At 41.7% G+C, this 17,842-nt stretch overlaps 1 protein-coding gene across 1 annotated transcript in view; it reads right to left on the bottom strand.

Moving 5' to 3' along the window:
• Positions 1-14,447, bottom strand: part of TRIM34 (tripartite motif containing 34) — a 19,210-nt gene extending 4,763 nt beyond the window's left edge. Inside the window, exons 1-4 of the mRNA XM_011963592.1 lie at positions 14,364-14,447; positions 6,652-7,151; positions 5,537-5,632; positions 4,579-4,809 (exon numbers count right to left, since the gene is read on the bottom strand). Of these exons, the coding sequence (XP_011818982.1) occupies positions 4,579-4,809; positions 5,537-5,632; positions 6,652-7,074 (750 nt within the window). The 5' untranslated portion in view covers positions 7,075-7,151; positions 14,364-14,447. The remainder of the gene's footprint in view (positions 1-4,578; positions 4,810-5,536; positions 5,633-6,651; positions 7,152-14,363) is intronic.
• Between the last annotated feature and the right edge of the window lie 3,395 nt (positions 14,448-17,842).

Below are 17,842 nucleotides of genomic sequence, written 5' to 3' on the forward strand. Positions count from 1 at the left end.
AAAAACCTTTATTGCTCACAAAAAAAAAAAAAAAAAAAAAGAATCACTTGAACCCAGGAGGCAGTGGTGCAATCTCAGTTTATTGCAACCTCCACCTCCCGGGCTTAAGCCATTCTCCTGCCTCAGCCTCCCAAGTAGCTGGGACTACAGGCGCCCGCCACCATGCCCAGTTAATTTTTTTGTATTTTTAGTAGAGACGGGGTTTCACCAGGTTAGCCAGAATGGTCTCGATCTCCTGACCTCATGACCCACCCACCTCAGTCTCCCAAAGTGCTGGGATTATAGGTGTGAGCCACCGCACCCAGCCTCCAATCTTAATTTTAGCTCACATATAGGTGCTGTTTTTTGTCAGCCTTTACATATCTAATCATTGTCTTTTATCTGTAATCATGTTTCTATAATACTGTGGCAGGTCAGGTTTGATCAGCAACCAGAACAATCAGTTACCCTTATCCCTTTACTATAATTTTGATGGATGCATAAGTTAAACATTAAAGAATTGGAAAAGCTCGTGCCTGAGTACCAGGGCTGAAATGTGAAAACAAACCCTTTAAAGACCCTGCCTGGGTTTTCTCATACCCTAAAGTCTGATCGAATAATAAAAGCATTCTTACACATACACCTTGTACCAGGGCCCATTTAAGATTAAGAAACTTTCCAAGATTCTAGAGAAAACTCTCTAGACCTCAAACCCTAGTTAAAGAATAAAACACTCCTGCTTGTAGGTGCACTCCCACACGAAGGCATAGAGCTTAAAATGTATATAAGCTCCAGAAAAAAGTCTTGTAACTCTGAGTTGGTCTGATAAGTTACTCCAACCTTCTCTCTGTAACCAGTTGAAAAAATAAATCCCCTTCTTTTCCAAGTCTGTCTGCCCCTCATTATTGGACCATGAGAAAAAGCAGCTAGACTTCATTCTGTACAGGTACAATACTACATTCCACAAAGAAGAAAAAACGGGCACCAGTAACTAAGAATATCTAAAACATAAGTTATTCACCAACCATGTTTCCTTTCTTATGCCCTATTGTCAAAATGTTATCAATATTCACTCAGTCCCTGGCCCAGACACTAAAACATTTTATCAAGGCAGTCCATCCTTAACTTCTGTTAGTCATCTGCATTCCCCCATCATCACCATTATGGGTTAATTTGTTTTGAGCAAGATGTACCAATATATTTGGCCTTACTCTCTCATGACACCAGCTGCTGTACAACCAAATAAATGGGTTTGCTCTCTTTATTAGTATAGTTTTGTTGTTCAACAACTAAAATTGCCTTAACTGGGAAGAAAGTAAGGGTTGTGGCCAGAGAGGTATTACTTTAGTCACAGATGGCTCTGGAAGCTCAAACCTCTGTCAAAATTCTGGCCTCTCTGTGCCTATTAATTCTCATTTCTTCCCTATATTTTGACTGTATTCTCAGATTTTAATTGATAGCAACTTGAATCTTTTTATTTGAATTATCTTCACTGGTATTATTTTCTGCTAAAAAGGACAACTTCTCTTCATTGTAATGACAGTACAGTTTTGTCACCCATAAGCATTCAGGATTGGGTCAGATGCCCAACTTAAAATAATCACAGTGGCTGGGTGTGGTGGCTCACGCCTGTAGTCCCAGCACTTTGGGAGGCTGAGGCGGGCGGATCATGAGGTCAGGAGATCGAGACCATCCTGGCTAACACGGTGAAACCCCATCTCTACTAAAAATACAAAAAATTAGCCAGGCGTGGTGGCAGGCGCCTGTAGTCCCAGCTACTCAGGAGGCTGAGGCAGGAGAATGGCATGAACCCAGGAGGCGGAGCTTGCAGTGAGCAGAGATCACGCCACTGCACTCCAGCCTAGGCGAGAAAGTGAGACTCTGTCTTAAAAAAAAAAAAAAAAAAAAATTATCACAGTGTGGCTGGTAGGGACGTAAGGATTGGATACACTGATTTACACATAATTAACTCATTCATCCTCGATAGTGCTGATTTTCTCAGGTCTAAACAAGTACAAGGATAGAAATAGACATGCTAGTCTTCCTTTCAAGAGTAATTCCAGGTGTTGTTACCAGAAAAACGGGAAATGGATATTGATAAATAATGAGTACCATGTAGCCCAAACCCTAGCATTGTGCAATAGACCCTGATAAGAAACCTGTACATGTGCCCCTGAATCTAAAATTTTAAAAAATCTGAAAAAAAGTTTTTAAAATAATAACTATCATCTTCATTCCCTCATTTAGCTACCTACCATTCCATTCTTTCAAAAATAAAAATGGTCAAATATAATAAAACTATTACAGAAAGCATTAAAAATCAAAGTATCTCTTTTATAAGGGAAATAACCTAAAATCTCATCTAACTTTTGCATCAATTTTCAAGTTTAGCATCTTTCTGTCTAGATCATTCTTTGGCAGTAAGTGTTGAATGTAGCTCTTATGCAAAGAACATCAGTCCCTCCAGCAAACAAACAATGGATATATGATAATACCATCCATCCCAATCACCATCATAAGAATCCATATAGAAAGAAAGCTGTTACAGGGACTCTCAGGAGACAGGACTGTGGAGGGGAAATGCCACAAATACAACAGCATATATCTTAACATATTGAGAGGAATAGCCAAAGTCCCTACTCAGATAAAAGAATAAGTTCCTTAGTTTTCCATTTGCCATTCTTTGAAGCTAACATCTAGATGTGAAATGTTAATCCCACAGTATTTATAGTTTTTGATCTACCAATAATTTTTAAATTCCAAGTGACCAAATAGCAACTAAGACTGACTTAAATGAGACAAATGCGTGGACAAATGACATAAACACTGTTCTTTTGTGAAGGTGGCGATTCAAAGGGTTGTGAAGAGCTTAAGGAAAAAACATAAAAAAGGGCCTATGGAACCTTTTTGCTTTTGTTTTTACTGAGATGTAGTTCAAATACCATAAGATTTGCCCTTTACAGTGCACAATTTAACAGGTTTTAATATATTCACAATGTAGTGCAACCATCCTTGCACAGTAAATCCAGATCATTTTCCTCTCTACAAATAGAAATTGTACACTAATTAGCAATTACTTCCTATTAATTCTTCCCCAGAGCCCTGGCAACCACTAATCTAGTTTCTATATTATGGATTTGCTACTTACAGACTTTCATATAAATGGAATCATACAAAAAAGAACTTTGTGCTTGCCTTCTTTCATTTATAATGTTTTCAAGGTGCATCCATGTCATAGCATGTATTATTAATTCATTATTTTTCATAGCTAAACAATATTACATTGTTTGGATATAACACATTTTGCTTATTCATTCATCAGTTAAGGAGATTTGAGTTGTTTTTATTTTTGAACAATACTGCTGTGAACTTTCATATATAAGTTTATGCACAGATATATATGTATTCAGTTCTTCCAGGTATATAGGTAGGAATGGAACGGCTAGGCCACATGAGAACTCTCTTTACGTTTCTGAGCAACTGTCAAGCAGTTTTTCTAAGTAGCTTTACTATTTTACATCTCTACTAGCAATTCAAGAAGGTTTCAATTTCTTCACATCTTCCCCAACACTTGGTATTGTACATCTTTTTTAATTATGGCCATACTAATGAGTGTAAAATATGTTTAGAAACTTCTGTTCCAGAGTAATCTGAAATCTAAACAAGAAAAGAAGACAAAAGAAAAAAGGAATTTTTAAAAAGCTGGGATACAAGCACCAGAGACAAAGGAAACAATTCAACAAATGAAAATCAGTTACTCTCCTGCTTCGTTCCAAATCTTAAAAAGGAAATATTTGGAAATTCAGCAAAGAAAGGAAAGCACTGTCTGTCTATATATTTGTCCATCTGTCTCCCCAAAAGGCTCAATATTCTATCACTTTATGTTTTAAAAAAATTGACAGGGGGCTGGGCATGGTGGCTCAGGCCTGTAATCCCAGCACTTTGGGAGGCCGAGGTGGGCGGATCATGAGGTCAGGAGATCAATACCATACCGGCTAGCACGGTGAAACCCCATCTCTACTAAAAATACAAAAAAAGTTAGCCAGGCATGGTGGCGGGCACTTGTAGTCCCAGCTACTTGGGAGGCTAGGCAGGAGAATGGCATGAACCCCGGAGGCGGAGCTTGCAGTGAGTCGAGATCGTGCTACTGCACTCCAGCCTGGGCGAGAGAGCAAGACTCTGCCTCAAAAAAAAAAAAAAAAAAATTAACAGGGAACATTTACAATAACAAATAAGCATATTTTAAACTTAAATAGAACACATTTCTTAAATGTGTATGCTCTTAAACCTGAAAATCCATGTGTTTACCTGTGACTAATCCGAGTAAAGAGAAGTCTGGTGAATGCTCGACACTAGATCACATATAACAGGGGCCTAGAGATTATAATTAGATATCATGGATCTTCTCTGCAAGGTAAAATGTATTCCCTTACTTCATAAATTAATAAAAATGTCATTCATGTCCATGACATCTAGAATGGATGACAAGGCAGCACCACAAGGCCAAAGAAACCCCTTAGTGTCACCGCCAGCATGAGAACGCAAGGACATAGAAGGGAACTGTGTTCCCAGAATCTCAGATTGAGTGAACCTTCTTACCTGTAGCAGCTCCATTGCTGACCACTGACTCCGACACTCCACATCTGAGATTAGCTCTCTCACCAACAGCTTCTGCTGAACTAGCTCATCCTCAGCCTCTGCAAACTTATCCAGCCTCTTCTTTTCCTCTTCTTCCAATCTTTGCAGCTCTCTCTGCTCCTCACTATTTAGGATGCTTCTAAGCTGATCAAATTCTGTTTGTATCCTTTGTCTCTCAGTTTGTACCTGATACTGCAAGGATGGACAAGAGAGAGATGTAATAAGTTTGTCAGGCTAAGGGCCTATTGTGCAAGGGATTAGGAGCCAGTAGGGAAATACACACACACACAGACACATATGTGTGTGTGTATTTATATTATCTGTATATCTGTATATATATATATATACCTATATTATCTATATATAGATACTTTTTTTTTTTTTCAGGGAGTTCAAATCAGCAAGGAGTAGAAGCAATAGAGGTACTTAGAGGGAAGCTATTTTTTCCTACTATTTTCCTTTCAGTACTTACCAAAACAATGACCTCAAACTGTCTTATCTAGGCTAACCCTCAGACAAAATGTAAAACATAAGGCTTAGCTTCTAGACCACTTTCCTGGATATTCATGACTGCCTGCCTTACCACACTCCTAATTTGAATCCTGAGGAAAACTGTAGACCTTTATATAGTGTATTCCACCAGAAGTAGTAGAGCCTCATAGGAAAAGAGCAATGGAACACAGTATTTGCTAGCCTTCCTCATCATAGAGTCCATCTTTGTGCTTAGTTTCAGTATGTGTGTGTAATTGTAACATGTCCACTTTCTAGCCTCCACCCCCAACAGGGACAGGACAGAGAAGAGAACTAATCAAATGGCTTCAGGACTCATGCAATGTCAAGGAATAAAAGGATGAGGCCTCCTCGGATTAAGGTCCTGTCAAGATTCCTGTCTCAGAAATCCTTCAGAATCTCCTCTTGCCTTCCAGGAAGTTTTCTCTTCTCTGATGTCAGCTTCTAGCTTCTCAGCTTCCTGTTCCTCCTTCTTCAGCCTCTTGAGGACTGCCTGGAGTTTCTCCTATGAGAAGGGAATCACACTAGAGTCAAGCTATAGGCTTTCTCAGTATCTGGATAGAGGACAACAGAGAAAAAATCAAGTTGATCCCAGAAAAAAAGCAATTTACAGAAACTGTGAAGCTGGTGATTAGAATCTATGACATGGGGAAAAATTTGAGGAGATGAATGTATTGTTTATTCATTGTGATGAAAATCAATACCCCTCAAGAGGAGTAGCCTGATTCTCTCTTTCCTTAGAGTAAGTATTTACCCTGCAGAAAGGAAAGTCCTTTCCTCTTATCAATGCTCTTTCCTCGTTCAATCCACAATGTTCCTGAGCAATTATCCTGCTTAGAGAAGCAAGAGAGCTAACTTAGGAAGGAATTTATCACCTATACAATGAAAAAGGAAAAAACAAAACAAAAATCTCTCACTCTTGGCTAAGAGACTGTACTCTAGGATCATCTGTTATGTAAATCAAAGGAATATGCAGGAATGTACCCCAGGCATTGGAAGCTGAGCACAGGGTGAAAGATATACATGGAGATGATCAAGGGACTCAGAATTATGGTTCCACAAGGGGTAAAGAAGGATGAAAAGGGCTGGCTCCTTTTTCTGACTTAGTCTGCCTGCACCCAGGTAATTAAAAACCTTTATTGCTCACAAAAAAAAAAAAAAAAAAGGCTGGGCGCGGTGGCTTACGCCTGTAATCCCAGCACTTTGGGAGGCCGAGGTGGGTGGATTGTGAGATTAGGAGTTTAAGACCAGCCTGGCCAAGATGGTGAAACTCCATCTCTACTAAAAAAAATTGCTCGGCGCAGTGGCAGGTGCCTATAATCCTAACTGCTCGGGAGGCTGAGGCAGGAGAATCTCTTGAACTTGGAGAGCAGAGGTTGCAGTGAGTAGAGATCACATCACTGCACTCCAGCTTGGGTGACACAGTGAGACTCCGTCTCAACAACAAAAAAAAGAAGGATGAAAGGGTGAGACTTTCCACCAACTACCATCTTCTGCCCCAACTCCCTCCATCTAGGGCCCTACCTGACATTCCTTGAATACTTCCTCCATGAGGACTGTGTGGTGACCACGGTGCTCCTGAGACCGCTCACAAAGCCAACAAATGACTTTCCTGTCCTTCTTACAGAAGAGTAGGAGTTTCTCTCCATGACGACCACAGAGATCTCTCTTCTTCCCATTGTCTGAGCTCAACTTGACCTCCTTGAGTCTCTCCACTATGTTGGTCAGATGCTGATTAACTTGTAGGTTTTCAAATGAGTAACTGGTACCACACACAGGACAGCTGCTTTTTCCTCCCGGGCTGGTCACTGCCTCCTTGTTGCTCACAGTGATGCAGGCTCGGCAGAGGCTGTGGCCACAGCCTAGACTCAAGGGTTCTGTCAACAGCTCCAGGCAGATGGGACAAGTGACCTCCTCTTGCACGTTAAGCAAGATTTTTGAAGCCATTGCACTGCTTCCCTGGCTTCTTCTGGTCCTAACTCCTGAGGCTCTCCTCTCTCTTCTGGTTAAAGACCTCTGGATGGCTGAGAAGATTGAAAGGGGATGGTATAAGAATGGTACAAATAAAAAGCATTCTAATTGCGCACACATCAAAGACTGGCCAAGACTGCAACATTAAAGAACAAAGATGAGGAAGAGAAACCAACAATGGCTGAAAGTGGTCTGGGCAAGCTGTTAATACCTCAAGGCTTTTGCACGTATTCATTACTCAGCCTAGAATTACCCTCCTGTTGCTATTTGCATAACTTTCGTTTATACATTTTTCAACTTTCTCCTTACATGTCCCTTCACAGAAGGGCCTGATAAGACAAACTTAACTACAGCACAACCACAAACTCATCATTCAGCGTACATTTGCCATCTTTCTCTTATTATCAGTATCTATTTTAAAATGTCTATGTCTTCTTTCTAAAATATAATCTACACATAGATTAGGCACTTTTGTTTTTTTACTGCTATAGCCTCAGTGTTTAGAACACAGAGAAGCACAATGTTTGATAAATATATAAAAAAAAATCCCTGTCTCTCCATAGACGACTAAAACTTTATCAGTGTTTCATTTTTCTTTCCCATTATTCGGAAATTCTTCAATAGCTGAACTTTGGAACCCCAGATGTGGTTTCCAGTGAAGAAGGGCTCACCTTCTAACACATCCACCCACACAAAATCCTCCCATGCCCTCACACACTTTCCAGAGATACTCACAGAAACAGCAATGACCATAATATGGAAATTTCATTACCAGTTACAATTTAAAAATCACTTTGGCCTATTTGTTCCTCCTTCAAAAATTCTTGAGAAATAAGAGTACTCCCTTTCTTCAGATGAATAAATAAAATTAAATGACTTACAAAGATCATCCAATTCAATAGGTAGAATTGGAGTGACCATAATATCCTCAGAGTTCTCTTTCAGAGGTCTCCATGCTACTCCACTTATTTAAACAAAGAAAAGCAGAGGTAAAGCCTGAAAGAAGTAGATTGGGATCCCGTGTTATGAGAGTGTAGAAATGGAGGAAACCACATAAGCTGGGAATTTCTAGGGGGTCTTGTGTTTATAGATGGTAGGATTTCATCTTGCCATGAAGGATGTTATAGAGGTTGATAGGAAGCCAAAGGTGTGTATTTGTTGGGGGAGGGGGTGTAACCAGCTGAATTACACATAGATCACAGATTCATACCAATGTCAGATCATTGAGGAATAGAAATACCAAGGAGATGGCTGTTGGTCATGGGAGAGATGTCCCAATATATAAGGGGAGACTACATTTAGGAGCAATGAAGTTCTGTCTGTGTTAAATCCACATCCACTAATTGAATGCCAATTATTCCTGTGTTTATTTTGGAAATTCTCACTGAAGACATATTATCTTCTGTGATTAAAATCTAGGAAATGGATTAAAATTCAAAGTTGAGTATGAACAGATGGTATTAGCCAGAATAAAGTAAATAGTCACCTAAATAAGATAGAAGTTAATTATATAATCATTCATAAAGTGTAAAATAGTAAAAATTACACCTATGAAGGTATAAAAAACACCATCATAGAGAGGTATAGGTTTTTAGAAAATCAAATAATTTGCTAAGTAGAGAACTATCCAAGATACCTTGCTGGATAAGTAAGAGTTTAATGAAAGCTGAATAATAAGAAAGGAATACAGAATGAGAAAGAAAACAAATATTTTAGGTAGAAGGAATTATGTAAGTGAATGCCCCATTCATGGAGGACGTAGCATCATAACATCTTCGAAAGTTTTTAAATGTGTGGTTGGTATGCAAAAAGCCCTAGGCCTTGGCATCACATGAGCCTAGAGGAACCTGGATATGTGACACTTCCTAAATGAAGTAAAAGTGACAGTCTCTTTCCAGTGAATAGGAGGTGAGGGCAGGGATGGGAGGATGCAGGACAAGTTAACAGAGGAAATAGAGAGAAGCAGATGAGGGTGGGAAATAGGGTGAGGTAAAGGAAATAAGATTGGAAGTCAGACTAGACATGTGGGAGAAAAAAGGGATATCATTAGGCTTAAGTCCTTCCTTCCTATAAAAAAGACATCCCCATCACCATCCCCTGGTATATTATTTCATTTTTATTTTTTTGGTAAGCACAGACCTCATCTTCCGTAAGAGGGCTGAGACTCTTGTAACAAAATATTCTCTGTAGGGCTCTGGAAGCTATGTTCATGGTCTTTACAAGGGAATCAGTCTGTTGATGTAAGATTTATCTAAGCTACGTTAGTTTCACACACATCCGCATGGTCTTGTACCAACGTAAGAATCCTCACTGAGGCCGGGCGCGGTGGCTCACACCTGTAATCCCAGCATCTTGGGAGGCTGAGGCTGGCAGATCACGAGGTCAGGAGATATAGACCATCCTGGCTAACAAGGTGAAACCCCATCTCTACTAAAAATACAAAAATTAGCCAGGCATGGTGGTGGGCGCCTGTAGTCCCAGCTACTCGGGAGGCTGAGGCAGGAGAATGGCGTGAACAGGGGAGGCAGAGCTTGCAGTGAGCTGAGATGGCGCCACTGCACTCCAGCCTAGGCAACAGAGCGAGACCCTGTCAAGAAAAAAAAAAAAAAAAATCCTCACTGAGAGCTTACCTGAAGCAGCCCTGCCTGCATGCTATATCTCCTGTCCTGTATTCCCCCTGCGGAGTTAAGCTGCATGAGTGCAAATGGCAAAAGAAACCTGCAATTATTGCTTGTGGTCAGCCAGAGGGTGCACCACAGAGTAGTGGCATGATGATACAATACCAATCCTCAGAACCTGAGGTCCGTTTAGACAAGAAACTGTGAGGCAAAAGGAAAAAGGGTGGCTCTCAGTAGGCAGTAAGTAACATTTTGATACTTGTTCTAGTAGATAGAGTTATACCCTCCACAAAAATATGTTTGCTTATATGAATATGACCTTATTTGAAAACTAAATCTTTGCAGGTGTAATCAAGTTAAGATGAGGTCATACTGGATAAAGACAGGCCCTAAATTTAAAGATCTGTGTTTTTTTCTTTTTTTGAGATGGAGTTTCGCTCTGTCACCCAGGCTGGAGTACAATGGTGCAACCTTGGCTCACTGCAACCCCTGCCTCCTAGGTTCAAGCGATTCTCCTGCCTCAGTCTCCTGAGTAGCTGGGATTACAGGCATATGCCACCACGCCCAGCTAAGTTTTATATTTTTAGTAGAGATGGGGTTTCACCATGTTGGCCAGGCTGGTCTCAATCTCCTGACCTCAGGTGATCCACCTGCTTCAGCCTCCCAAGGTGCTGGGATTACAGGCATGAGCCACTGCACCCGGCCTTGACCTGTGTTTTTATAAGAGGAGAGGACATACAAACACACAGGAAAGAAAGCCATGTGACAATAGAGACAGAGACGGAAGTAGCACAGATATAAGCCAAAGAATGCCAAGGTTTGCTAGAAACCACGAGAAGCTAGGGGAGAGGAATAGAACCCATTTTCACATAGAGCCTTCTGAAAAAAATCAAGTTTGCCACCATCTTGGTTTTGGACTTCTGGACTCCTGAGCTGTGATATAGATTCCTATTGTTTTAAGTCATCTAGTTTGTGATAATTGGTTACAACAGTGCTAGGAAACTAATATAATTGAACAGGTTTGATAGTGAAAGAAAGATCTGTGAATGTGTGACAACCTAGGAATCTTTCCTACACTTGGCAAAAGGATGGGGTACGATAAAAAGCTATATGGAGATAAATCTAGGCCTCGAGACCTGTCTATTCCTCTAACCATCCATCAAAAGACCTTAAGGAGGAAAAAAGGCTGAAAGTAGGCTGGTGAATGTCATCCAGCCAATGGTACAGATACTAAAAATCATACAAAAGAGATATACTGGTAGCCCCTGGCTGCAATGACCATTGGTCAGACCAGGATCTGATGACTAGTAAGACCAGGAGTTTACATGATATGATAATATTCACCCCTGTTTATGGCTAAAGCTATGAGCCAACCACAGATGTGGGGTTCTTTGTTATCTTTTATTCCAATCAGTATCCAACCAATAGTTAGAAATACCGGGGGACTCCACGAGAGGAAGCAGTAGAACATGCATTCTGCCACGGGCTGTGACTTCATGTTCACAGTGAGGCTGCATGTTGATGCCAAAGCTGCTGCCACCATAATAACAAAAGAATAAGAAAAGTGCAGAGGACCAGGGTCCCATGTGTGAGAAATGACCCCACCACTTCCCAATGTGGCTCAAGCCCAGCAGCAGTCAGGGAGGTAGAGAAGGGAACACGAGTGCCATGGGCCTGACAGAACTCCCAGGTTACCTGATTACCATAGCTGCCAGGTGATTGTACCCTTCTTTTGAGTCTTCTCCTAACATCTGGATATGATAATGCAAACTTTAAGTCTCTTTGCAGGTAGATAGTAAAATTAGAGTATGTCTAAGAGTGACTTTTAGGGGAGGATGTCTTTTGAAGTTTCTAGACAATATCCTAGACACTCCTTCTGGTTCCTTGGTCAGAAACTGCCAGTAAGGAAAGTAGAGCCTGTTTTGACATCCAGAGGCCTGGAGAGCTCAGAAACATCGTAACATCTCCTCCCCATTCCTCGATGTACTGAGTTCTTGCTTCAGCTACTCCTTAGAGTCCAGGGCTCAATCTATACCACATTAGTGACTCTCTCCCCAAGAGCTGTAGTGTTCTGGTCAATATATTTCCCAAAAGTTTTTTTTTAAAACATAGAATCATTTTCATTAAGCAACACCTAATCTTGTCTTTTTCTGTCTGTTACCTCATGAGAATATGCTAAAAGAGTTTTTTTTTTTTTTTTTTCAAATTAGTTCCAACCACCTCAACTGCCACCACTCCGGTAGAAACCACCTGAATTCAGGAAATTGTTCTTCAACTAGTCTTGCTGATACTATCATTGCCCTTCCTTTTTTTTTTTTTTTTTGAGACAGAGTTTCGCTCTTGTTAGCCAGGTTGTAGTGTGGTGGCGTGATCTTGGCTCACTGCAACCTCTGCCTGCTGGGTTCAAATGATTCTCTTGCCTCAGCCTCCCGAGTAGCTGGGATTACAGGTGCCTGTTACCACGCCTGGCTAATTTTTGTATTTTTAGTACAGACAGAATTTCACCATCTTGGCCAGGGTGGTCTCAAACTCATGATCCATCTCAAGTGATCCACCTGCCTTGGCCTCCCACAGTGCTAGGATTATAGGCACGAGTTGCTGTGCCCAGCCATGACTGCCCTTCTTCACTCTGCTCTCATCTCTGTTCTTACATCAGTAAACAGAGTGATCACCTTAAAGCAGATGTCAATCATGTCACTCTTCTGTTCAAACCCATGCTATCCAGAGTGAGGCCAGACTTCATAATGGTCCAGTTAGGTCCACATTGCACATCCCTTCCCACTGCCTCAATCCTCAGAGCTCATCTTTTTTTTTTTTTTTTTTTGAGATAGAGTCTCACTCTTGTTCCCCAGGCTGGAAGACTGGAGTGTAATGGCAAGATCTCGGCAACATCTACCTCCCGGCTTCAAACGATTCTCCTACCTCCGCCTCCCAAGTAGCTGGGACTACAGGCATCCACCACCATGCCCAGCTAATTTTTGCATTTTTTTAGTAGAGACAGGGTTTCACCACGTTGGCCAGGCTGGTTTTGAACTCCTGATCTCTGGTGATCCTCCCGCCTTGTCCTCCCAAAGTGCTGGGATTACAAGCATGAGCCACCGCTTCTGGCCAGAGCTCACCTTTTATTACTCTCCCTGCACACTCCCATCTCAACCTTCCGTATCCACACTGTTCTTTTAAGTGCAGGGAAAAACCATTTAAAGACTTTAGATTCTGAATAGAATTCTTAAGATTCTAGTCAAAAGTGTTCTTCTTACAATGAAAACTATTTAAAACTTTCATAAAAACTATTTAAAGTTGCAAGGCCTTTATGAGGTCTTTACAGAGTCCTTACCCTAATTTAACTTCTTATAGATGTTACTCCATAGTATTAGTCATCTTCTTGTGTACTCTATCATTCATTGATATGGTCTATGATTGCTGTCTAATTAGAATGTAGGCTTCCACATATATTTCATATTTACTGAATGCTGAATGGATGCTAATTGCACATTTTTACATCAGCAGCCTCCTTTATAATCAGTATTATCCCATATATTGGGCCTCGTGCCTGACTAGATGCCACTGGGAGACAGTCAGTATGTAGGCAGACGTGGATTCTACCCAGGAGGATGGCAGTTTCAGTGAACTCTGAGGGGTGAGAGCAGAGGCCAGAATGACATGTGTCAGAATATCTGTAACATATCAATCAAGGTGCAAATTGCTCACAAGTGAGCTTAAGATAGGACATACTGTATGTCAAATTCTTAACAGGAAGATTAAATCTGTGGGCTCCTTCTGAGCCCACAATAAACAACTTCTGTTAAGTAGTTGTGAGCAAAGAAAAGCAATAAGAAATTGAGGTTATAAATCAATGCAAACGTGTGTCTAAGAGGAAGAATGATGAGGAACAAGTTCTGAGACAGGTGAAGACGCTGGTGGCACATGGGTTACTGAAGTAAAAGTAAACAGTATGTTCAGGGATGTGCAAAGAAAGCCCTGAGATGACCTGCAGAAAGACACAGGGTAAGAGGCAACAGAGCAGTGTGCAGCAGTCAGATCACTCAACCTGCTCTAGTCAGGCAGGCCAAGGACTAAGAATACGTGAGGATGGCCTCAGAAAGCCGCTTAGTGGTTGCCAGGAGGGCAGCGAAAGAACCCGCTTCAATATTCCCACTGGTCATGCCCCCATGGCTCCATTCTATCTGATGCTGCATACTAGGAGCTAAGCCCTGCACACACTTGGAAAACAGAGACCTCCTCTCACCAACTTCTCTTTTGAGGAAGGAGGAGGTGGAAAATAAGAGACCTTCTGTTCATCTCTTTAAGAGAGAGAGAGAGAGAGAGAGAATTCAGTTTCCTTTGCAAGGTAGAAAATCAAAATTATACAATAGGAAGGGAATGGAACTGGATTCAGCCTGGAGAAAAAAAAGACACTCCAGAAAACAAAGGCGGCCTTCTGCCTCTTTAACACCGCTTTCAAGGCTGTTCCTCCTCAGACTCTAGGCTGCTATCAGTGCGCACTCAAAGCAGGAAGCCTGCAAGCCAGCCTTTGCTCCCGACAGCGCAGGGCAGCCTTGGGGCCATAAATCAAATTTTCCTAACTTCATTGAGAACTTTTCTCCTGGAGTCTCATACCCTCTACCCCCCACAAACCTCACCACACACCTTCAGACCAACAGAAATCTCGGCTCCTGGTTGAAGAGGTGAAGAAAAGCCAGGGTGGGTGTGGTCAGGATTCATTCAACAAATGAGGTTCCTCTGTGTGAAGAAGTCCCTCCCTCCTGAGGAGGAACTGCCTGAGAAATGAAAGTGAAATTTTTGGGGCTGTCAGGAGGAGAAAAGTGGAAGAAGCGTCCAGGTTAAATGAACTGTGCAGTCCTTTAGAGCCTCTGGACAGAAGGTAATGCTCTTTTTTTTTTTTTTTTTTTGAGACGGAGTCTCGCTCTGTCGCCCGGGCTGGACTGCAGTGGCCGGATCTCAGCTCACTGCAAGCTCCGCCTCCGGAGTTTACGCCATTCTCCTGCCTCAGCCTCCCGAGTAGCTGGGACTACAGGCGCCCGCCACCTCGCCCGGCTAGTTTTTTGTATTTTTTAGTAGAGACGGGGTTTCACCATGTTAGCTAGGATGGTCTCGATCTCCTGACCTCGTGATACGCCCGTCTCGGCCTCCCGAGAGTAATGCTCTTAATCCAGTGATTCTGGAAGGCAGAATGGAGGATTTGCACTAGAGGGCACATTTGACAATGTCTGAAGAGATATTTCGTTGTTAACTAGGGGGATGCTACTTGCCTGCTACCTACCAAAGTACCACGTCACCCCCTAGGAGATGGAGGATGGGTGTCGGAGAGGTAGATGGTGCTGAGAAAAGTTGGCTACAAAGGACCTGGGGAACTTCTGGGAGTGTTGGAAATGTTCTAAATCTTTAAAAGGGGTAAAACTTTTTCAAAATTCTTCAAATTGTGCACGGTAAATGGGTGCATATTATTGCACATAACATATACATCAGTAACTTTATTTAAAAATGAAAAGTCTTCCAGGTAATTTTTATGCGAATCTGAGGCTGAGAACCACTAGTTGTAAGCAGTAAATCAGGAGTTTTGTGCCCTGGACAGAAAGGGCTGGTTTGAAACTGAGGTAACCTTGAAATCAAACCTAATGAGGAGGAAACTTGAACAAGAGTTGCCACTTGTTTGGTCACAGGATGACCCCACATTGTGCCTCCACAAATAGCATGCTCTGTTTTCGTGAGGAATAGAAGTTGATAGATTCATTTTCTGGGCCGTATGCATCAAAACAATCCTAGTCTTCTACCTCTTGTAGAGCACGTTACATAACAAAAGGTGCCACCTTTGGAAACCACCTGACAAGGTACAATTTTCCTTTTTGCCCTCTCCATCTGACTCATGCATGGCGATCAAGGACAATTCCCAGGCAGGACAATTATAAACTTGTTGGAGGTTTAACAACTTTCCCATAAAAAGTATCCACATCCAATACCTTTGGAATATGCTTTGACTACTTTTAAGAGAGTCAATTATTATTAGGTTGGTGCAAAAGTAATTGCGGCTTTTGAAATTAAAAGTATTATAAGGCCAGGTGCAGTGGCTCACGCCTGTAATCCCAGAATTTTGGGAGGTTGAGGCAGGCAGATTGCAAAGTCAGGAGTTCGAGACTACTTTGGCTAACACGGGGAAACGGCGTCTCTACTAAAATTACAAAAAAAAAAAAAAATTAGCCGGGCATGGTGGCTGGCACCTGTAATCCCAGCTACTTGGGAGACTGAGACAGGAGAATCACTTGAACCTGGGAGGCGGAGGTTGCAGTGAGCCGAGATTGCATCACTACACTCCAGCCTGAGTGACAGAGCAAGACTCCATCTCAAAAACTAAAAAAATAAAAATCAATCAAATAAATAAAAGTATTAAATAGCAAGAACTACGATTACTTTTGTACCAACCTAATACTTTGAGATTTCTTTTCCTTTTTTCAATATTGGTAACTAATACATTTAGATACTATAAAAGGGAACAAAATCTCGGGACCCAAAAATCACTAAGCCAAAGGGAAAAGACAGGTTGGGAACTGGTTAGGGCAAACCTGGCTCCCATTCTATTCCAAAAAAAGACAGCTACTAAGATAAAAAAAAAGCTCCAGACAGAACTCAAAGTCACCCCTCTGCTCAGGTGAGATAAATGAATATCTGGTTATATCCTTTGCCCTATTGCTTAATGCAACCTGTTTGTCTTTTGTCTACCTATTACCTGGAAACCCCATTCCCGGCCTCAGTTGTCCCGCCTTTGCGGACTGAACCAATGTACATCTTACATATATTGATTGATGTCTCATGTCTCCCTGAAATGTATAAAACCAAGTTGTGCCCTGACCACCTTGGGTACATGTTGTCAGGACCTCCTGAGGCTGTCATGGGTGCGTCCTTACCTTGGCAAAATAAACTTCCTAAATTGATTGAGAGTTTTCTCAGATACTCTTTCATTTAAAACAGTAAAGCATTGGACAGATCTGTTAAAGCATGAGTTGAGATGTGTATATTACCTTAGCCCATCAGTTCTGAGTGCATGACATTCAATTTTTCATCATTTATTTTGTTCATTTGAGTTTTTTCTTTTTTTTTTTTTTTTTTTTTAGAGACAGAGTTTTGTTCTTGTTGCCCAGACTGGAGTGCAATGGCATGATCTCGGCCCACCGCAACCTTCGCCTCCCAGGTTCAAGTGATTCTCCTACCCCTCCTGAGTAGCTGGGATTACAGGCATGTGCCACCACGCCCAGCTAATTTTTCTTTTTCTTTTTCTTTTTCTTTGAGAGGGCGTCTCGCTCTGTCGCCCAGGCTGGAGTGCAGTGGTGCCATCTCGGCTCACTACAAGCTCCACCTCCCAGGTTCACGCCATTCTCCTCCCTCAGCTTCCCAAGTAGCTGGGACTACAGGTGCCCACCACCACCCCTGGCTAATTTTTTCTATTTTTTTTAGTAGAGATGGGGTTTCACCATGTTAGCCAGGGTGGTCTCGATCTCCTGACCTCGTGATCCACCCACCTCGACCTCCCAAAGTGCTAAGATTACAGGCGTGAGCCACCACGCCCGGCAGTTTTTGGTTATTCTTAAGCCCTAAATGTGTTTTAAGTTATTCTTGAGAATATTGGAGACTTAATGACAAAGCTCCTACTGTCTTCAAGTTATGGAAAGGAAAGGACCTTAGAGCAGAGAGATAAATTTAATGTTTCTGCTAAACAGCCCATTATTTCAAGTGGTCATCTTTAACAAACTCATGCAGTTTTAGAATTTTAATATTTAATATGGGATATGAGTACATTTTTATTGTTTATAATGTATTGTAGGAAGGCTAAAGTTAACAGATGACACTTCACAGTTGGCATCTGTGGCCCTTGGGTGTTCTCAGAGGCCTTAGAGTTTTTCTTTTCCTTTTCCTTTTTTTTTTTTAAGATGGAGTCTCTCTCTCTCTCCCAGACTGGAGTACAGTGGCGTGACCTCGGCTCACTGCAACCTCTGCCTCCTGGGTTCAAGCAATTCTCTTCCTCAGCCTCCCGAGTAGCTGGGATTACAGGTACCCGCCACCAAACCCAGCTAATTTTTGTATTTTTAGTAGAGACAGAGTTTCACTATCTTGGC

Source organism: Colobus angolensis, unplaced genomic scaffold (assembly GCF_000951035.1).
Source record: "Colobus angolensis palliatus isolate OR3802 unplaced genomic scaffold, Cang.pa_1.0 Scaffold616, whole genome shotgun sequence".
NCBI classification, from domain to species: Eukaryota; Metazoa; Chordata; class Mammalia; order Primates; family Cercopithecidae; genus Colobus; species Colobus angolensis.